This window comes from Ciona robusta, chromosome 12 (assembly GCF_009617815.1).
Source record: "Ciona robusta chromosome 12, ASM961781v2".
NCBI classification, from domain to species: domain Eukaryota; kingdom Metazoa; phylum Chordata; class Ascidiacea; order Phlebobranchia; family Cionidae; genus Ciona; species Ciona robusta.
This window is the reverse complement of record NC_143246.1, coordinates 2,109,792-2,131,610: the sequence shown is the minus strand read 5'-3', so window position 1 is coordinate 2,131,610 and position 21,819 is coordinate 2,109,792. Positions and strand designations below refer to the sequence as shown.

Below are 21,819 nucleotides of genomic sequence, written 5' to 3'. Positions count from 1 at the left end.
GCGGTATAATTATATATGAGATTCAAATTAACGAAACAGATATTGTTTCTCAACATCTTTTAAAGCAACAGGCTAGGTGGAAACACCATGAGTGTTAGGGTAATGGGTGATACCTGTACATCCTAAGTCTCCGGTGTGTCTCACCGAAGTCCTTATGGAATAGAAGATCTATTATTACAGCTTAACTGTAACATATTCTTTCACTGTTTGATCAAAAGCGCTAAATTCAAATTGTATCTTGAACCTTAATTGATTGCACTGTAAAATATTTTTCAACTAAGCTTAGTTTTAAAAACCAGGGTGCATAAAATCCCCTGATTAGTAAGTAATTAACTATTACTTTCCTGCCCGATTAAACGCGGTCCAAAATTAACTAAAATCTAAATCACTCTATAAAATAATGTAGCCTATAACAATTGTTATTGTTTTAACGATAATGGGTATTGTTCTAACTTCAATGAAAAAATCTTGTCTCCTGCAAATGCATATAAACTTGCAATAACAGAAAATTGATAATAACTATTAGTAAAGTTCACATTTTTGCCATAAATTGGGTATTGCAAGACTGTTTTTCGCACAAGCCACTTCTCACAAACTATCTTCTTCTGACGCTGTAGCACAGTTGGTTAGCGCGCCTGCCCCTTACCTAGAGGTAATAGGTTATTAAAAAAATCTTGTTATTATATCAGTATATTATGTTTGAAAAACCGCTGATATATAAATTATTGATCTCAAAGCAAACCTTTCAAAGTTTGGCAATAAAAACCTACAAACTACAATATGGGGGGAGATGGAACACCAAGTTGAAATATTTTTATATCAACAGGATTCCGCATGTTGTAGGTAACCCACCGAAATTAACCGACTATGCTAGTTTCTTTGCAATGTAAACTTTATATTTATAACGTTAAACCGATATTTTTTGTTGTTTTTTATCCTAAATTAAAGTCATATTGACCCCTGCCTATTTTCCTCATGTTTATATTTCAGTTTTTTTCACTAAACTAAAACTATTTTAAGGAGCCTAATCAAACAGTGCGAAATATTCAATTTGTTTATATGAATCTATGAAACTAGTTTAATCGTTCACACTCGCAAACTACAAAATTTCATTGGCTTTATTATGATTTAGCGAGCATTAAAAACTAGCACCTATGTTACGGTCAGAAACGTTTTTTTTTTTCGAAACGTTTTTTGTGTTAACGTTTTTTGATAGGTTATGGTCTTTTTTTCTGAAACGTTTTTGGGAGTGTTTTAATTTATGCTTTGGTGACCGGCAGGTGGCAGTAGAGTACTACATTGCACTTAACGTTTGGCCACATTTTTTTTATGAATAAAGAACATTGGTGACCAGATGGCAGTAGAGAGTAGGACTACATTGATGTTGCCGCAACAGAATCTGATGTTGCCGCAACAGAATCTGATGTTGCCGCAACAGAATGGCTGACCTTGACAATATTGGATGTTGCAGATGATTTGCCTGCCTTGGTAACATTGAAACTTAAACAGTATTAGACTAAAGATTAATGGACCTAACTGTAAAAAGAATAATGAGTACCTGAAGCAACATTTCTCATGGCAAATCGAGCCTGTTCCACAAGATCAATGGCATCGGAAAAGTTATAAACTTTGTCAGCCATTTCTAATGAATGGCCCTCAGCTCTTGCGAGAGCACGTTGCACTTCAATCGATTGATTTTTCATTTTTGTTGTTATGATTTTTCGGACATCAGTGGCAGAGACGGCTTTTGGAAATACCGTAAGGGAAGTCTGTTGAAAAATCCGATTAAAAATGGTGGAGCTTAATCGTGTAGCATCGTTCTCCATGCTTTGAAGGGAAGGAAATGCTGGTGCGGTGCCGGTGTTTAATGGCTCTTTTTTAATCCAAGCCCATGCATGAGACGAAGCTATTTGCAGGTCTTTATATTCTGCCCCAGACACCACTATCGTTCCATGCTGATTTTTTTCTTTCTGTTTTTCTATGTTGATAGCCACATTACCAGCATCAGTAGGTGTTGGACTCTCCAACTCAGCCAGCGTCATACCAGTAAAAATTCGGGAACGGCAGCCTAATCGGAAAATGACACAACAAAATATGTCCCCATACAGGCGCTCAATAGCAGGTTTTTTTAGGCTCCCCGGTCTTTTTTCCTTTAATGATAAAATTTCATCTCGACTTTCTTTTTCATATTGCAAAATCGCAGAATATGGGTTGTCCAGCTCTTTCAGCTTGCGTCTACTTTTTTCTTTAACAAATCGTTCTTGTTTCTCTTTTGCACTTCTTTGTCTGTATAACCATCTTTTCACATGGTAACTAAGCCTTTCAACGCCTTCAGTGCAAATTCCCTTATGCTCATTCGCCATAAATTCTATAAAATTTAGCAGCGTTGCATAGTACGTGTACTTTGTTGTTGCCGTGAAAGTCTTTGTTTTTTCCTGAATGTTTTGAAACACTATATCCGATGTTAACAGAACTGCCATGCTTGGTATCATTGATTCTACTTGTTTCCTGTATGATGCAGCCAGTTTTGGATCCACTGCATTTCGTTTACCAACTCCCATTATGGTGAGCATTTGTTCATAACTGTTGAGAATTGGTTTTAATGATGAAGGTTTCATCTTGCTCTTCTTCATAATTTCTTCAAATTGGGGAGTTTTTACATCTATTTCCGGGTGCTTGTTCTCGCAATGAGACACAAAGCATTTTCTAATTGCTCCACAGAAACAGCATTTAAACCCTTTGTACTGCTTATATTTTCCAATCCCCAATTCTTTGGCCTTATTATCAAAATAAAAAATGGTCTTGTCCACATTCGGATGTCGATTATAATGATGAGTAACATTCGTAAAAAGTGCCCCACAGTCCGGAATAGGACAAATTCTTCTTTTTCTGTATATTAAGAAACATTTTATTGTAATTCAATACATTGGTTTGGCAGTAGGTACCCTCGTACTTAAAAAAAGAACACCAAATAATTGTGATACTATGAAAAAAGAACACCAAATAATTGTGATACTATGAAAAAAGAACACCAAATAATTGTGATACTATGACAATATAAGTATCAATATTACAGTAAAATGGACTGTGTGTTATTTAATTACAGTAGCAATTACAGTAGCGGCTAAACTGAAGTTGCAAATTTGTTATTTTCTTTACTAATTTTCAAAGATAGGTTGCAAAAATGATGCCAACAAATTAAAAAATAAACAATTGTTTCTTTTTATGGAACTATATTAAATGCATGAGCAATTTATCATTCACAACTAGAAATGCACTGGGTCGAATCCGGATTCAATTATCCGATCCATTATTGACTTATCCGATCCATTATTATTATTTCGTGGTATGCGGAGCTGGCAGGTTATCGCAATTACTCTGTCCGGGTAATTTCACCAATATTTTATTTGTTCGCTTTTTAATAACACGGAAAAAATGGTTTGTACGGAGGGTATTTGTACGTTTTGTTGACGCGTTAATCCATTTTCTTGCGCAACAAAGTCCGACGTAACAAATTAACAATCATAACTTTATTTTCGCGCCAAATAAACCGACCGGATGAATGTATTCTGTAATTCGTAAAAGTTTTTCTGTGTAGTCCAAAAAATGGAGAATGAAGTCTACAAACACCGGCGTCGATTTATATGGTGCAGGGTATGCTGGCCTACCCTGAGATTTTTGCAGGGGCAACCCCTGGATTTTCCAATTATAAAAGCAAATTATTCCTAAAATCTTCTGAAATAAATATATTTAACTTTATTAAATAATTAATTTATAGTAGCTACGCAACGCCTTCATTCTCTTAACGCATAAACTAGCTATTTTTGTACCCTGCGCGGTTACCTATACCGACTGCGTGTTACGTCAGACAATCGTTACATCCCATTGATAATCGCAAAACGCCGATTGTTACGGTGACAATTCTATTATTGTGTGAGAATGTAATATTTACTAATCAATTTCTACGTTTCAAATGTCAACTAACATCTACTTCCGAAGCTGCTTTTCTCCCGAAAGCAATTCGAATTAAACTAAAAACACGCGAACCAGGATAAAATTTAACTATATTAATAGGTGTTCTTTTTCCAAGACGCACACATGTCATGAATTGCCCCCCTGACAGTTGCGTGTAAAATAAATGTAATTTGCCTGTTAAATAGGCAGAAATAAACTACCTAAATCGAGTCGGTCACTGCTTTATATTTATATACCATACTTTCCTTAGCCAAGCAGCATGTTCGTTACGAAATAGTAAGGATTCACGCGTGGATTCATTACGACATAATAGCAATTAACACGTCGATTATTGCAACATAATAGCAATTTACACGTAGACACGTGCATTTATTTAGTCTACATGTGAAACATTATTTTCGCTTGCAAACCTTACCCTAAGGCATAAATAGTGGGTTTAGCGTTTTTATTTTACTCTTTTTAAAGTCGTTTTTACCCGTGGCTTGTTTTAACAACTTTTTTTTGCTATTCATTTTTTTATTTTCTCCGTTTTAATGAATCTGTTTTTCATTACTTTACTCGAAAAAATAAATAAATAAAAAAATATGATACAACAGGATGGCAACGGCGAAAAATTAACACCTCTTAAAGTACAAGGCCGCACCATCCGATGCCGACGGGCCGTTACGTATGCTAATGCACTATGCACACTGCGTCCGAGCACACGCGAGAAGTGCTTCGTACGATTGGCCGATCCAGTAGAATTCAATCCTTCTCAATCGGTATCGTATCACACGTGGTAATAATATAAATTCAGCTGAATATTGCACGTGTTTATTGGAAATCCTCAACAAAGTAGTATTTTATTGTAGAATTATTGTTTTTATATTGCAAGACACGCAATGACATCTTATAATTCGTGGAAGTGTAAAATTGAGCGTGAGCAGCTGATTTTAGTACAACAAGAAATGACTGTTATATCACTCATTCTTCTAAATAAAACTTTTTTGACTGTGTTTTTAGACTGTACAGTTTTTGACCACCAATGTCATCCAGACAAAAAGAGAAAAGTTGCTAAGAAGTATCCTGTTTATTATCGAAACACCATCCTAAGAGAGAGGAGTTCTTATAATCGGAATCGGCTATGATAAAATTAAGAGATGGCAAACTTATACTTGCAGTTCTTAAAAGTGCGATATTATTCTTACGTAATATTGAAAGGGTCTATATAGGCCTAGGCATTTTCATAAAATAAAAACAAGTTGGTCCGGCACCGTGGCTCAGTGGATTAGGCGCCTGCATCGCAACCGAAGTGTCCCCGGTTTGATTCTCGATGGCGAATGTGTCCTTTGGCAACGGTTCCCACTTTAACCCTACCGGCGAGCCGGGATCATAGAAACATTAAATATTCAATTCTGCAAGTCATCATTAATTCTGACAAAATTCTTAACTCGAAATTCTTAGCGGTCTGCGACAAGGTGTGGTAAGATTTCTGGTTAAGAATTTTCTTGTGTAACAGGGTGTGTCGTGCTAAATGTTAATGTATTGTTATTGGGAAAAGTTAACAGTTTTCACGTGTGACAGGGTGTGTTATTCTAAATGTTGAGAATTTTCTCGTGTGGCAGGGTGTGTCGTGCTAAATGTTAATGTTTTGTTATTGGGAAAAGTTAACAGTTTTCTCGTGTGACAGGGTGTGTCATTCTAAATGTTGAGAATTTTCTCGTGTGGCAGGGTGTGTCGTGCTAAATGTTAATGTTTTGTTATTGGGAAAAGTTAACAGTTTTCACGTGTGACAGGGTGTGTTATTCTAAATGTTGAGAATTTTCTCGTGTGGCAGGGTGTGTGGTGCTAAATGTTGAGAATTTTCTCGTGTGGCAGGGTGTGTCGTGCTAAATGTTAATGTATTGTTATTGGGAAAAGTTAACAGTTTTCACGTGTGACAGGGTGTGTTATTCTAAATGTTGAGAATTTTCTCGTGTGACAGGGTGTGTTATTCTAAATGTTGAGAATTTTCTCGTGTGGCAGGGTGTGTTATTCTAAATGTTGAGAATTTTCTCGTGTGGCAGGGTGTGTCGTGCTAAATGTTAATGTTTTGTTATTGGGAAAAGTTAAGAGTTTTCTCGTGTGACAGGGTGTGTCATTCTAAATGTTGAGAAGGTTCCCACTTTAACCCTACCGGCGAGCCGGGATCATAGAAACATTAAATATTCAAATCTGCAAGTCATCATTAATTCTGACAAAATTCTCAACTCGAAATTCTTAGCGGTCTGCGACAAGGTGTGGTATGATTTCTGGTTAAGAATTTTCTTGTGTAACAGGGTGTGTCGTGCTAAATGTTAATGTTTTGTTATTGGGAAAAGTTAACAGTTTTCACGTGTGACAGGGTGTGTTATTCTAAATGTTGAGAATTTTCTCGTGTGGCAGGGTGTGTCGTGCTAAATGTTAATGTATTGTTATTGGGAAAAGTTAAGAGTTTTCTCGTGTGACAGGGTGTGTTATTCTAAATGTTGAGAATTTTCTCGTGTGGCAGGGTGTGTCGTGCTAAATGTTAAGATTTTTTTTTTGGAAAATGTAAGAGTTTTCACGTGTGAGGTGTGACAGGGTGTGTTATTCTAAATGTTGAGAATTTCTTCGTGTGACAGGGTGTGTCGTGCTAAATGTTAAGATTTTGTTATTGGGAAAAGTTAAGAATTTTCTTGTGTGAAAGGTTGTGTCGTGTTAAATGTTAAGATTTCGTTCCAACTTTTTGATATAGAAATTGACTGCATTTTAGATGGAAAATAGATTTGATTTTCGATTTAGTAACATAGCATTTTTTAGCAGTTCAAACAACCCCAGCCCAACCCCAACAAACCCTACTCCAACACCAGCAATCCCAAACCGTAAGTCTTTGGTTTCCAAATTGTGTTACTTTGTAATTGCGGACTGTTGTTAATCATTTTTATTTTTTGTAGAACACAAAAGAACAAGAAAGTAAGTATAAGTTTTAAACAATTCTTTTTTGTTTGTATGTTAGTGGCAATAGTTTTATATATATATATATATATAATTTAATTTTTTCAGATATATCGGCAAAAGCCGATTTGAGTTTTTGCAACGGTAAGTGATAATGATGTTTTTGTTATAACTTATAATATTTAAAGTTAAACATTTAAACTGTCTTAACTTTTATAGTAAAGGAGTTATTCCGGAAGGAAAAAAGTAAGTATAATTTATATCTACAGTGTTTAACTAAATTGCAATTGTTGTACTAAATGTAATTGTGTATTTTTCTTTCAGATGGATTCCCAAACATATAGTAAGTTATTTTTGCAGACATGGAAAGAAATTGTTAAACCTTAATTTGATGTATATTTTATAACAATTTTTTTTTATGGTCAAGTACCTCAATTCATGTAAATACTTATATCTCGTTTTTGTACTGCAGTGGAATAAAGGACCTCCAAAACGAGCAGCAGGCGTAGGCTCTGCTCCAGGGCCTATGCTGCCCGCCGCTCCAGGGCCTCTGCCACCCGCTGCCCCAGAGCCTCTGCTGCCAGCCGCTCCAGGGCCTCTGCTACCCGTCGCTCCAGGGCCTGTGCCACCCGCTGCCCCAGAGCCTCTGCTGCCCGCCGCTTTCTGCTTTCGCTACTGCACGTAAGCCAGATAAAACTGCCTTTTTTCTGTCTCCAACACCATTATCTGTTTTTTTGACCCATCTTTCCCACGCCTGTTCTCGATGGAGGTCACATAGAAGAACTTTGCAATCTGGTGTAAAATTTATTCAGCATTATAACCTTATTCAGTTCAAAAAACAAACATTGATTAACATTAGTTTATTAGATATTTTCTAGGATGAAAACTAAGTCAAAGTATTAAACAACTTTTTCCAAGACATAAATTTCATACAATGGTTTATAAATATAAACTAGTATCCCAGTTCTGGGTATATAGGATATTATTTTAACTGTAAGTAAATAAGGTTTAAAAATTTTAAAATTCAGTACTACACTAGTATACCTTGGAAAGTATCTTCCACTGCATTTATTTCAGCTTCACATTTGTCTGTCATGAAAAATTTTGGATTCCAGCCAGGTGTCCAGATCTTTATCATTTCAAGGGCCTCTGTGATGTCAGATTGACGCTCATTTTGTGTCACAAAACATGCAACAACTTGATAATTGACATTGGTCTTTATGCACAAGAAGAACAATGGCAGTGCGTACTTTGATGTCTTATAAGTTGCATCCAGAAGACAAATATCTTGGCCATAACGTAGCAAAAGTCTTTTTTGCCATGCTGTCTGGTATATAAACAACAATGTTTGTTTTGAATCGAAATCGAAATCTAAAAATACGAACATTAAGTTTGAGATGTATACGTAACAACATATATATAAATATAAAATATATGTTATATATAATTTATCAGTTTACAAACATTGCCTACCATTTTTTTCTTTTTTTCAGGAAAACAAACTTGGTGAGGGTTTCTGTTTCAAAATCTTGAATGGCAACAGTAGCTTCCTGGAAAGTCTTAAACTTCAAGATTTGACCAGATTTGTCGTTGTGTGAAGTTTTTTTCACCAAAGTATGATCCTTTACAGTTAAAACAGATGAAGAAGCATCTCCTGCATCTTTCCTAAATAAGAAGTGACATTGTGAAACTAAATTTCACATTAATTTTAAAGGAAACCTAAAAAATATCGGAACTTACATTTTGAGCAACTGAGTATTTAGTTGAATTCTTATCTTCAAAGTAAAATCAGTTCCTTCTTTCAGTAAAATCAATTTTAATATTACTATGTAATTTTTTCTTAACTGAAAAACGTAGAAATCTGAATTAGTTATAGAGAGTAATGCATAAACATTCTCATTCTGTCACTTTTGAAATACGGAGAAAATTCTTAACTTTTCCCAATAATAAAATCTTAACATTTAGCACGACACACCCTGCCACACGAGAAAATTCTCAACATTTAGAATAACACACCCTGTCACACGAGAAAACTTTTAACTTTTCCCAATAACAAAACATTAACATTTAGCACGACACACCCTGCCACACGAGAAAATTCTCAACATTTAGAATAACACACCCTGTCACACGAGAAAACTCTTAACTTTCCCCAAAAACAAAACATTAACATTTAGCACGACACACCCTGCCACACGAGAAAATTCTCAACATTTAGAATGACACACCCTGTCACACGAGAAAACTCTTAACTTTTCCCAATAACAAAACATTAACATTTAGCACGACACACCCTGCCACACGAGAAAATTCTCAACATTTAGAATAACACACCCTGCCACACGAGAAAATTCTCAACATTTAGAATAACACACCCTGTCACACGAGAAAATTCTCAACATTTAGAATAACACACCCTGTCACACGTGAAAACTGTTAACTTTTCCCAATAACAATACATTAACATTTAGCACGACACACCCTGCCACACGAGAAAATTCTCAACATTTAGCACCACACACCCTGCCACACGAGAAAATTCTCAACATTTAGAATAACACACCCTGTCACACGTGAAAACTGTTAACTTTTCCCAATAACAAAACATTAACATTTAGCACGACACACCCTGCCACACGAGAAAATTCTCAACATTTAGAATGACACACCCTGTCACACGAGAAAACTGTTAACTTTTCCCAATAACAAAACATTAACATTTAGCACGACACACCCTGCCACACGAGAAAATTCTCAACATTTAGAATAACACACCCTGTCACACGTGAAAACTGTTAACTTTTCCCAATAACAATACATTAACATTTAGCACGACACACCCTGTTACACAAGAAAATTCTTAACCAGAAATCATACCACACCTTGTCGCAGACCGCTAAGAATTTCGAGTTAAGAATTTTGTCAGAATTAATGATGACTTGCAGAATTGAATATTTAATGTTTCTATGATCCCGGCTCGCCGGTAGGGTTAAAGTGGGAACCTTTGGCAACACCCTTAACGGACAGTGCTTCGACCCAGCGCTTGCTAATGAGTTGTCCAAGTTATAAGCCATCAAAACAAAAAATCGTACACAAAGTTGAAAGTGTGGTAACTCGTGATCACACACGAGGTTAAAATGGTGGGAAAAATAGACTTAATCAAAGATCTGTCATGAGACTTAGTTTATGAAGTTGGTTGGATTGTGTGTGGCGGATGGAATTGGTTGGACAAAGGATTGTGTTGTCATGGAGTCCAAGAAGTAGCGGCACAGGTCGCATGAAGGACTTAAATGGGCTTCCCGGGTGTTGGGGTAATGGGTCAAACCGGACCAAAATCCCAGGTCCTTGACAGTTACCTCACCCTCAAAAATAGAACAGAATATACCAGGTGCTACTGATATTAAATATACACGCGAATGGAAAGCATGAAGTAACACTCGGCAACTACACAGCCAATGCATTTCGCAAGAAAATAAGAACCTTATGTACGGGGTCTTAAGCATAAGGTATAACAACTTTGTATTAGAACTTATTCTTCCATACTTTACTCTTTTTGTGTTAGCGAAGTCTCAGGGTATAGGGTATGGCCACGGGTGCGTAGACAAATATAAATTTGTCTTCTTTTTTTATGAAACATTATGGACAAGCCACACTAAACTGCTTAGAACAAAAGTAGTGTTCTTTTAATCGAAGCCTTTTGGTAAGGGAAAATCTTTTGGTAAGGACTAACTTATTCACGGTTTTTATTTTGATGCTAAAGCAAACTAATGTAACGGTATTATGAAACAGTATTCTTAAGGCCCAACAAAGCGTACGTTAAAGTAAATTACAGCTAAATCCTTCCTAACGCTATTAAAATAGTGTTTATCTATATTTAGCACTGCTGTTTTTAACAAAGTATAGACATTCCCAACGATTTGTTTATTGGTTAATGTTTTTCACGACATATAATATATATTGCTCTGTTTCTGTATAAGGTTTATATCTGGGTACGTAATAACAAAGTTTAGGTTAGACACATTTGGTAATTAGTAAGCAGGCACAAAGTGGGAACAGGACATCCGTCTTATAACGACTGTCGCTGCCCTGCCACATGGAAACGTAAGTTAAATTCATTCAATTGACGTCTAATCTGTCAAAATGGCTTGATGTTTGAGCTGGTTCTTAAACTTTTTCAGTGGTTCTTAAACTTTTTTGTATGCTCTATCAATGTTTGGGTAAGTGTCGAGTTGTTCAATGTCTGGTAAAGTACTACAATTGGTACAATTTTTCTTTTCCGTCAACTGATGTGGATTTTGATTGGTAGCTCATTCACCCTCTAAATATGATGAGTTTACCGTAAAAAGAGTTAAAAAGATCCCTGTTGAAATAACTCTGTGTTGAGGGCACAGAGGAAACGGTAAAAGTTTCCAATGGTCCGTACTCAGCGTCAGCAAATAACACGTAGTTTGGAGAAAAATGTAGATACTTTACGAATTGTACATCTTGTCGAATTTCGCGTACCTGAATGAATGAATAAAGGTAACTTGCTTTATTCATATCTGGAACTACTCTGTTCAGCTTGCTACTTTGTGGGTGATTGTTTTTTTAATGTATGAATGATATTTTGGACAACCCATTATAGTGACCACTGGGTTGGAGCAATTGCCGTGAAGTGTATTGCCCAAGGACACATACGCTCACAATGGTAACAGCCACCCCTGAACCCATTACCTCTGGGTTAGAGGCAGGAGCGCTAACCACGTTGCCACGACTCCAGACATGAACATTGATATCTTAACAAGGAGGAATTATATTCAAATATTTAAATCACATCACCATAAAAAAACTTAAAATCCGCAAAAAGATAATATACTGACATTGTTGCACTACATAAATATTATCAACATTGTGGATGTAACAACTCACCTGAGCACTATAAACACCTGGTTCTAGGTCAGCGTATCTAACTGTAAGAAAACCATCTTCTATCTGTAGATACAGTTATGGTTAGTTATATCAGGGCTGATGAAACTATGGAAAGCTATGCTGATATGAAACCATTGGTGTTTTGTATGTTTTGGTAATATTTCTTTCTGTTTTTCTTGTTTAGTTTTAATATTGAAAATAAAGTTAAAACCATATTAACTGTCATATTGGTATCATTAAGTCACACAAAGATACTTCCACTTTTACATATAGGTGTGTGTTAGCTACGCAATGTGTTTTCTTAAACTCTTTAACGAGTTCGTAACCGTATGACCTCAACTGCATGGTTTACACTCGTTTACAGTAAAGAACCAAGTAACAACTCACGTATCTAGCTGAGATATTCCTATCTTCAAGTATAGTTGTATTCTCCAGCTGATGTTTATTCAAACGTACCATATACTGGTTGATATGATAGGAAGAGTTGGCTGGTTCAAACGTTATGTCAACCATACCATTGGTTAAAGTATGTATAATTGGTCGGGGTGGCTCCCATGCTGTAATGCGCAAAAAAATAGAATTTGATTGCTGAATAATAAGGTATGAATGAATGTAACTTACTTTATCCTCGCGTGGCCGGAAAACGACAGTGGTTATTACACGGGTTTAGCACCTCGTGCCAGCTTACGAGTTACCATGTATGTTACTTTGTGAGTGATTATTTTTTGGATTTTTTTATTTTTTTATATATGGCTGATAATTTGGACAACCCATTAGTGACCACTGAGTTGGAGCAATTGCCGTTAAGTGTCTTGCCCAAGGACACATACGCCCACAATGGTAGCAGCGTCGAGCCTTGAACCCATTACCTATTGGTTAGAGGCAGGCGCGCTAACCACTATACCACGACGCCGGAAAAAAGGTAAAATGGTCAGTATATATGTATATATATATATATATATATTTACCTTTGAAAAAAATGTGCTAATTTTTGTTTAAGAAACAAAAATATTTTTATTACATCACATTACATATTCAGTATGTGGCAAATATTGAATAGATTTTATTCTATACCACGACGCCGGAAAAAAGGTAAAATGGTCAGTATATATGTATATATATATATATATATATATTTACCTTTGAAAAAAATGTGCTAATTTTTGTTTAAGAAACAAAAATATTTTTATTACATCACATTACATATTCAGTATGTGGCAAATATTGAATAGATTTTATTTGATATCAACATCCTAATTATAATCTGGTAAATTCTAAAGCAACATATCCAAATGTAGTCATCAAAATTATGTAGCTAGTGTGTATTTTTTTACACTTAAATATTTTAAGCCAACAGCAATCATTCTGTATTGATGAGTTAAAGGCAAGAGGCTACCTTCGATATTGTACGGAAAATAAGAGCAACAAAAAAATTTTATAAAATAAAAGGTTTATTTTAAAATGGGAAACGTCAAGTCGTTTGTTGTGATTTATCCTTACCTGGATTAGCAACTTCGTGATTTTATTGTTACAAAACTTTGGTAGCAAGGAAATTAGAAATTTATGAATCTGTTTTTCATTTATGCGTTCATAAGTAATTTTTGAGATTTCTTTAAAATTTTCTAATATGAAGCCCCCAAAAATTAAAACAAAAGCCCTTAAATATCAAAACAAAAGAATAATAATGTATTTTAAATATCTGATGTAACTGTTATTGCACACTGGTATTTAAATATGTAAAAGGCTAATAATAGAATAATAAATATGCATAATGCAGATAACAAACAATTATTTAAAGGTGAACTGTTTCTATTAAATACACAAATGTACAATGTGCATTTAATATGAGGTTATGAAAAAGGTCAACATTAGATCAATGTTTCAGTAGACACAACACAACCCATGTTCCACCAAGAAATAATCTAGATTTATTTTAACATATTTGCCTGTGTTGTTAATATTATTCACCAATTTGCAGTAAACCACAAAGCCAGAGGTCTAATCCTAGCAGTCTAAAAACAACCTGTGGGCTCTTTAGGAGCTACTGTTCAATGTTGAAATTTATGGCGTGGATTTTATGATTGTACTAAACATAGGATATGATCACCTGTGATGGTAAAGTTGATGTATCTTGAGTATATGGGCGCGCCAAAGAAATTGCTTCTGGAATAACCAGTGTACGATCGACCACCAATAGAGTTGTAGACGGGACTAAACGTATAACTTGTTCCACTGTACGATCGAGTATTGTTATACGCGAATATCTGATTAAAAGATAACCGTTAGTATATTACCTTGGATTCAGTGTACAGTTAAACCAGATTTTTATGTAACATACAAGTTGGCTATGAATGTTACATGTAACATTAACACCAGGCATACTAAAATACATCATCTATATAACACCCATTCTTTCACAGCCATTGATATAAACCATTGCATTTCTGAAACATATGTTTTCAACTAAATTCATATAAACATATGGTCTGGTATTTGGAAACATACTGCAACATAATTTTGTTACCAACTAAAAAAACACAGGCAGTACCTTGGATTCATTACCACAACATACAGTGACAGTGGAAGGCTACAGTTTTAAAATGTGTTTGTTTTGTAACACCAGACATAGTGAAATAATTAGTAGCAGTTACTGACTTGGTATGAACAATTAAACAATACGTTCAACAACATGTGAACAATTCAATAATACGTTCAACAATATGTGAACAATTCAATAATACGTTCAACAACATGTAAACAATTCAATAATACGTTCAACAATATGTGAACAGTTCAACAATATTATCTTCCATATATTAATACAAAATCTCTGCTTACATCACTTATGACGCTTTTGCCGCTCAAGAATACCCTAGGAACACCACAACCAAGATTCCCTTCTTGCCAGAATGCAAGTCGATCCTCATAGAAAAAGTACCCTCCTGGAAAGTAGCACCTTGGTACCACTGGGATTGACATTGTAACACTGTAGCCTTCAACAGTCACTGTAGGGGGTGGTAATGAATCCAAAGTTTCGCCTGTGTTGTAAGATAGTCGGTAACAAAATATGTTGCAGTATTTGTCTAAATACCAGACACTATGTTTATATGAATTAAGTTGAAAACATATGTTTCAGAAATGCAATGGTTTATATCAATGGCTGTAAAAGAATGGGTAGAAACAGGCTAATGGCTCTTTAAAACTAAGCCACCCAAAAAATAGTTTAACAAAATTAAAATATAGCTCTTACCGCATTCGCAGTTGGTGGGAATTCCATTCTCATCTTTAAAATTTCGATTCAACTCTAAACAACCTAAAATTTTGTAAGAAACTAATTACAAAAAAATAGGCAATTATTAATAATTAAATATCGAAAAAAAAACAGTTTAGAAACAAAATATCTTGACATGTTTTGTTTAAATTTTGAACAATGGAAAACCCAAATTTATTTTGTAACTATATATATTTAAAGTCATTAACCATAATATGTTTCTAAATTATGGCGGTATTTCTGCTCTCAGTCAAATGTACAACAGGTTTTTGTTTAACCTTTTTACATTGTTAAAATTTTATTTTAAGCCATTCTTTTGATTGAAAAACCCCAGTATTGTGTTTAAAACAGTACTAATATTTTTTTGTCTATGGTAAAATGAAAGCAAGGGAAATATCTATATGTTAATCTAAGTTACACCAATTTTCATTAATGGAAATTGCATAGATGGAAATTTTTGAAAGTTTGAAGGTAATTTTGTATATGTTTTTGGTAAAAATAAGACAAGTGTTACTTATCATCTAGGCGTGCTTTGACATCATTATATTACAACCAGTATTACAAAGATTCATATGCAAATGCAATAACACATCATATTGTTTAGTATGATGTAAAATGTTTACACTCTTACTTTTTGAATTGAATGTTTTCGAAACATAACCGCTGTTAGGTGTGATGGGCAAACTACGAATTTCAACTCTGTATTCACTGGCTGGTGTTAAAAAAAGGTAAGATAACACACTTAGACGAATCTGCAAACATTTAAATATAAAGTAAAAATCTGAACCACTAAACATGACCCCTCAAAGCCAGCAACTCATAACTGAAATCAAATATGAATAAGCAGAATGAAACCCATAATTAACTTATGTATTTTAAACTTCAAAAATGCCTTTCATATTCTTCAGTTTTAAAACTATTAAGAACTGTGGTTTAGAATATATTCTAACACTTTTGGTTTTCTACTGCATTTAAAGTCTTTTATTGTATACGCTACCTGGGCATCCCCTTCTTGTAAGGTTCGTCTGAGTGTGACATTATGGCATTCTGTATCCTCTTGTGTTCCTTCTATGCGTTGTATGAGAACCTGTGTTATAGATTTCAAGTCTTATTGCAGCACTTAACATGCAAATAAGTTTTAGACATGAATTACACCACAGGTTTTACAAGTTTGTGCTTGAAAAATAAATTTTTCATTTGATAGCAAAAGTGGGTAATTGAAGTTTTATTCTCTTTTGTTATCATTGATTTCTTGAATGAAATTCACTTTAGTTTAAATAGGTTTGCAAACATCTGCTTGTAACATTCATTCCTAATCAGTTTGCAGCATATCAATAAAAAAAAGTCCTATGGGTGGCATACCAAGAGACCTGAGAATTACCCCACAGTTTATGTTGGAAAATGAAAAAGATTAGAAGGCATACCTGAAATCCAGTGACACCCCTCAACCCACTTGGGCACGGTAGCCACGATACAACGGCGTACCCAACCATCGAAGCTGGTTTGATCACCTCAACAAACGAATCTAAATCGTTGGAGGAACCTATAAATAGATTTAATAAAAAATATTATTATATTTATAATTAAAACATAAAATTAGTATTTTTTTGATGGAAGATGCATGTTAGTGACCAACATAGATGTATGCGTAAAAAAATGATATTTAAATATTTAGATGATTCAAGTTATCACCATACTTTTTTATATTTAACACCTATTTCCGACTTCTTGAAAAAATAATGTTGCATTTTTTATGTATTACGTAGCGCTATAACATACTCTGAGCTGGATCGTGGCAAGATTCTATAAATATGTTTTTATGACGAATGTTAATATTCAGTATTTCTATTAATAATTTTTAAAAATAATAAATTTTAATTTTAAAACATTGGTATCGCACGGGTCTAGTTAGTACAGTGTTTAAATTTTATTATTACACCAGTAGAAGATATCAGAAGTGGCCGCCATAATTTGTGTATTACCTGAAAAGGAGGTTTCTTCAGCCAACTGAAATTCAATTTGAGATATATTCACACTTATTGGTGTACAAACGTTGTTGGAATTAGAGTCCACAACACCAGCTTGGATGTTACAGTTGCCTGAATATGTGTGAAAACAAAATACCATTAAACAAATTGTTGTATTACTTTAATAGACTTTAAATTGGTAGGGATGTTTGTATTTATGCTGTAGCTGTTTGTTAATCAGTACTGCCTGTTTTCTTTATAGACACAAATCAGACAAATGTCTTAATTAGCCTTAAAGAGAGTGTTAAGCAAATACAGCTGTGTAACTACCAATAATTTACATTAAACATACAAACCTCCTGGTAAAAGCGGCCAGCTTCCTGTACATTCGTGTTCATACAGGTGTGATATGAATCAACCTTTATTATAAACATCACATATTAAAAACTGTTCCAAAATGTGTCAGTCGGTAATAAAAATCACCAAGTGTTTATCCACATGCAGAAATTTATATTTCAGCTTGGGACATTTACCCGCTGGGAAACTCCCGCGAAAGAAAAGAGCTTGCAAATGTTATTTTTATTGTAAAAAAAATTCATTAATAGGGATTCAAGTTCTTAGATTTTTCTGGTTTGAGCTTTTAAAAGAATACTGCTTGTTTTTCTACAAACTATATTTGCTAAATTTTAAAATGTCCAATTTAGTTTAAAAACACTGAGATAGCAATCTTGTAATTGCTGGCTTATTGAAAAGTCTGCGTTACCTCTCTCCCATTTGCGGTCCTAATTAAACGAATGGCACAACTACGAGGACAATCTTGTATATTGGCACTGCTTGTTGGGTAGAAATTTAATGAATTGGTTGCTGATGTTGCGGCAAACCACAAAACAATCAACAAACAGAAATAAAAATTCTCCATAACACCTATCGATATGGGTCTAAAAAGAACATGGAATGGTAAGTGTATAATACAACATACCTGGAGTCATAGCAAACATAATGTATAATAATAATAATAAGGATGCGACATTTAAGGGCAACGTATGTATATTTGCTATCTGCTGTGCATTCAAAAGACAATTATACAGTTCTATCACTTAAAATCATCGCTGTACATTTAAATGACAATTCTATAAATTATCGATTTTACGATAAGACCGCTCTAACAACTGGATGAAAGGCGGGTTTCACTACGGAATCTTTAAGCGCCCGTTGGCGTGGTAATAATACGGGTTCGAGGCTCGTCGCTGTCACCGCATGATTGTGCGAGTATGTGCCTTAGGGCAAGTCAGTGGATTACTGTTGCCCGCCACCATATATTAGTTGCATACGTTTTTGGGCGGTGTAGGATTCACCCACGCGTGTTTTCATCCACGACGAGCAACTTCAGCCACCTCGACACGCTCACAATCTAATAACCTTCGATAGTTTTACAACGAAAAAAACGTGATATTCGCCTTTCACATTCACATTCATTCGGCGTTATCTCGATTCGCCAACCATCGGTACTGGTGTAAACCTGCTGCACTAAACCTTACTGTGTCCTATAGTTGATGCAAATACCAACTATACTTGGTTATCTCTGGATGGCTGTATATATACACTTTTAAACTACCTTTTTTGTTTTTATCTCCCGAAACTTTCTTTATTAAATGCACGTTGTATATTTGTGTATTCATTAAAAAGAGTTTAATTTTGAATAAAATATTCGTTATCTGCATTATGCATATTTCTCATTCTATAATTGGCCTTTTACATATTTAAATACTAGCGTGCAATAAGATATACATTAGATATTTAAAATCTTTTATAAATAGTCCTTTACCTCATCAGTATTGAGAATGATTGCTGTTGGGTTAAGGTATTTAAATGACCGGCGCCGTGGCTTAGTGGTTTAGGCATTTGCATCGGAACCAGTGTCGCGGTTCGATGCTCGACGACGATACTAATATTGATCGGCGAATGTGTGTCTTTGAGCAGGACGCTTAACAGATATTACTCCAACCCAGCGGCCACTAATGGGTTGTCAAAATGACAGCCATAACGATGAAAAAAAATCATACACAAAGTGGAAGGTCTAGCCACACAAGGAGAAAAGGATCTGCCACGTGATTTAATCCAAGACTCCCACGAGACTTCGTTCATGACTTGAGTAGATGGAGTTAGTTGGACTGTGTGTTGCGGATAAAGTTGGGGACTGTTGTCGATTAAATTCGAGATGAAGCGTCACCGGTCGCATGAAAGAATTAAATGGGGCTTCCCAGGTGATGGGGTAATGGGCCAAATCTGACCCAAATCCCAACGACAAGGAACTCACCCACAAAGAATAGAATAAAGTATTTAAATATGGAATTGCAATCATATCAGCTTGACCAAACCAATTTGAGCTTGAAACAAATACACACTAGGACTAAATGCATAATAATATCTAATATAGATGTATAATAACGCACAGGAGTTCAAATTTAAAATAAATATAAAATTAAAACTTCAATAACTTCAGATTTTTGTACCAAAAAAGGTCAAAAACTGGATTTAGGGTTAATTTACCCAACCAAAAACAAGTTCATTTAAATCCATTTTGAAATACACGGCTTTTGCTGATGTTGTTCTTTCAGGATACACAAGGACGGCAGTTGGACTACTCGATGTTTTCCATGTGTGGTACGGATCCCAACCAAAGCAAATGAGTGGAAAACTTGATACAGTAAGATGGGGGAAGATGGGACACTTTTTAACTCTATTTTCTCGTCCCATTCAGTAGTAAACAAAGAACAATCAAAGAAATATGAAACTATGTCTTCATGACTCTCATGGACCGTCGTTAATTGTTTAAAACACAGTCAGGGTATCTGGATATTATGTGCTAAAGGTGTCCCATCTTCCCCCACCCTACTATACATAACAAAACAAAAAAATTTGCATAAAGACAAGCAACCTACAGAATATGATAATAACATGCTTGTGTGTGTGACAAAGCTTTCAAGAGCAGCCAGGGTGTCGCGAGATGTTCGTTCCGACTGATACATTTGTACCAGGCGCTATGGGGGATGGGCGGACATGTAACTTATTCCGATGTGCTTATATATGCATGTATGTATGTATGTAACTTACTTTATCCCCGCGTGGCCGGAAAACGACAGCCGTTATAACATGGTTGTTCATACACCTCGTGACAGCTTACGAGTTACCACGTATGTTACTTTGTGGGTGATTATTTTTTTTGAATTTTTTCATTTGTTTTATATATGGCTAATAATTTGGACAGCCTATTAGTGACCACTGGGTTAGAGCAATTGCCGTTAAGTGTCTGCCCAAGGACACATACGCCCACAATGGTAGCAGCGACGAGCGTTGAATCCATTACCTCTGGGTTGGAGGTAGGCACGCTAACCACTATGCCACGGCGCCGGACATGTATATGAGAAAGCACTGAAAATATTTGGCTTTGCTATGAAACAAAGTTAGAAGAATACAAGTTTCTTTTAGTCTGAGAAATAATATACGCGGATTGGGCAAACTAGTTATTTTTCTTGAATAATTCTATAAATACCATGTTTTTGTGTTGGTTTAGAGAATTTAAATTTGCAAGTTCTAAAAACGTAGAAAGATTGTGTTATGACTCCATATCTTGAAAGTTCTGTTAAAAATTGTTATAACCGCCGAGCTAATTATTCGTATTTTTAATTATTCGTATTTTCTTGTTGTCGCTTAAATCAACGCTTGTATGAATGAATGTAACTTACTTCATCCTTGCGTATGGCCGGAAAACGACAGTCGTTATCCACACGGGTTTAACACTTCGTGCCAGCTTACGAGTTACCATGTTTGTTACTTAATAGGTAATTTTTTTTTTCAATTTTGTTTTTTATTTTTTATGTATGGCTGATAATTTGGACAACTCATTAGTGACCACTGCCTTGAATCCATTAGCTTTTGGACCTAGGTTATAGGCAGGCTCGCTAACCGCTATGCCATAAGGCGCTGGCTTGCTTACGAGTTGTCGTACTTTCCACTTTGTGTATGATTTTTGCTCCGATATGGCTTCAGTTTGGACAATCCATTGGTGACCGCTGGGTTAAAGTAATATCCTTTAAGTGTCTTGCTCAAAGACACATATCGCCGATCAGTATTAGTATCGTCGTCGAGCAACAAACCGCGACACTGGTTTCGATGCAAATGCCTAAACCACTAAGACACGGCGCCGGACATTTAAATACTTTAAACCAACAGCAATCATTCTCAATACTGATGAGGTAAAGTTCTATTTATAATGTATTTTAAATATCTAATGTATATATTATTGCACACTGGTATTTAAATATGTAAAAGGCCAATGATAGAATGAGAAATATACATAATGCAGAAAACAAATATTTTATTCAAAATTAAACTCTTTTTAATGAATACACAAATATACAACGTGCAATTAATAAAGAAAATTTCGGGAGATAAAAACAAAAAAGGTAGTTTAAAGGTGTATATATACAGCCATCCAGAAATAACCAAGTATAGTTGAAATTCGCATCAACTATAGAACACAGTAAGGTTTAGTGCAGCAGGTTTACACCAGTGCCGATGGTTCGCGAATCGAAATAACGCCGAATGAATGTGACAAAAGCGAATTTCACGTTTTTTTTTGTTGTGAAATTATCGAAGATTTTCAGATTGTGAGCGTGTCGAGATGGCTGAAGGCTGCTCGTCGTGGATGAAAACACGCGTGGGTAAATTCTGCGCCGTCCGAAAACGTATGCAACTTATATA

The 21,819-nt window shown here is 35.2% G+C and overlaps 3 protein-coding genes and 2 long non-coding RNA genes across 11 annotated transcripts; 2 read left to right on the top strand and 3 right to left on the bottom strand.

Annotated features, from left to right (window-relative positions):
• Positions 1 to 3: 3 nt before the first annotated feature.
• LOC149726402 (uncharacterized) lies at positions 4 to 4,632 on the bottom strand. Of its 2 annotated transcripts, none has more exons than XM_089890636.1 (2): positions 1,559 to 4,627; positions 4 to 646 (listed from the first exon to the last, which is right to left on the bottom strand). In XM_089890636.1, exons 1-2 carry the CDS (start codon positions 2,631 to 2,633, stop codon positions 627 to 629), a joined length of 1,095 nt encoding a protein of 364 aa, XP_089746762.1. In that variant the 5' UTR covers positions 2,634 to 4,627; the 3' UTR covers positions 4 to 626. The 2 variants fall into 2 exon arrangements, with proteins under 2 accessions (XP_089746762.1, XP_089746761.1); XM_089890635.1 differs by lacking the exon at positions 4 to 646 and adding an exon at positions 1,222 to 1,480 and having other exon boundaries at positions 1,559 to 4,632.
• Positions 4,633 to 5,314: 682 nt separating this feature from the next.
• On the top strand, positions 5,315 to 8,719 carry LOC149726400 (uncharacterized). Of its 6 annotated transcripts, none has more exons than XR_016386275.1 (8): positions 5,315 to 6,836; positions 6,909 to 6,927; positions 7,018 to 7,053; positions 7,129 to 7,155; positions 7,234 to 7,252; positions 7,382 to 7,590; positions 8,025 to 8,151; positions 8,403 to 8,719. XR_016386275.1 is itself a non-coding variant. In XM_089890642.1 (8 exons), exons 1-8 carry the CDS (start codon positions 6,728 to 6,730, stop codon positions 8,440 to 8,442), a joined length of 624 nt encoding a protein of 207 aa, XP_089746768.1. In that variant the 5' UTR covers positions 5,319 to 6,727; the 3' UTR covers positions 8,443 to 8,719. The 6 variants fall into 6 exon arrangements, 5 of the variants coding, with proteins under 5 accessions (XP_089746772.1, XP_089746771.1, XP_089746768.1 ...); XM_089890642.1 differs by having other exon boundaries at positions 5,319 to 6,836; positions 7,987 to 8,151; XM_089890646.1 differs by lacking the exon at positions 8,025 to 8,151.
• LOC149726401 (uncharacterized) lies at positions 6,844 to 8,524 on the bottom strand. Its single transcript, XR_016386276.1, has 3 exons — positions 8,383 to 8,524; positions 7,954 to 8,280; positions 6,844 to 7,701 (listed from the first exon to the last, which is right to left on the bottom strand). It is a non-coding gene; the product is annotated as an uncharacterized LOC149726401 (long non-coding RNA).
• Positions 8,720 to 10,811: 2,092 nt separating the features above from the next.
• Positions 10,812 to 16,625, bottom strand: LOC149726399 (uncharacterized). Its single transcript, XM_089890637.1, has 9 exons — positions 16,513 to 16,625; positions 16,086 to 16,175; positions 15,720 to 15,840; positions 15,068 to 15,130; positions 14,656 to 14,855; positions 13,925 to 14,081; positions 12,205 to 12,374; positions 11,818 to 11,880; positions 10,812 to 11,412 (listed from the first exon to the last, which is right to left on the bottom strand). Exons 1-9 carry the CDS (start codon positions 16,579 to 16,581, stop codon positions 11,221 to 11,223), a joined length of 1,125 nt encoding a protein of 374 aa, XP_089746763.1. The 5' UTR covers positions 16,582 to 16,625; the 3' UTR covers positions 10,812 to 11,220.
• Positions 15,692 to 16,974, top strand: LOC149726398 (uncharacterized). The gene is made up of 2 exons (XR_016386277.1): positions 15,692 to 15,816; positions 16,409 to 16,974. It is a non-coding gene; the product is annotated as an uncharacterized LOC149726398 (long non-coding RNA).
• The last annotated feature ends 4,845 nt before the right edge of the window (positions 16,975 to 21,819 follow it).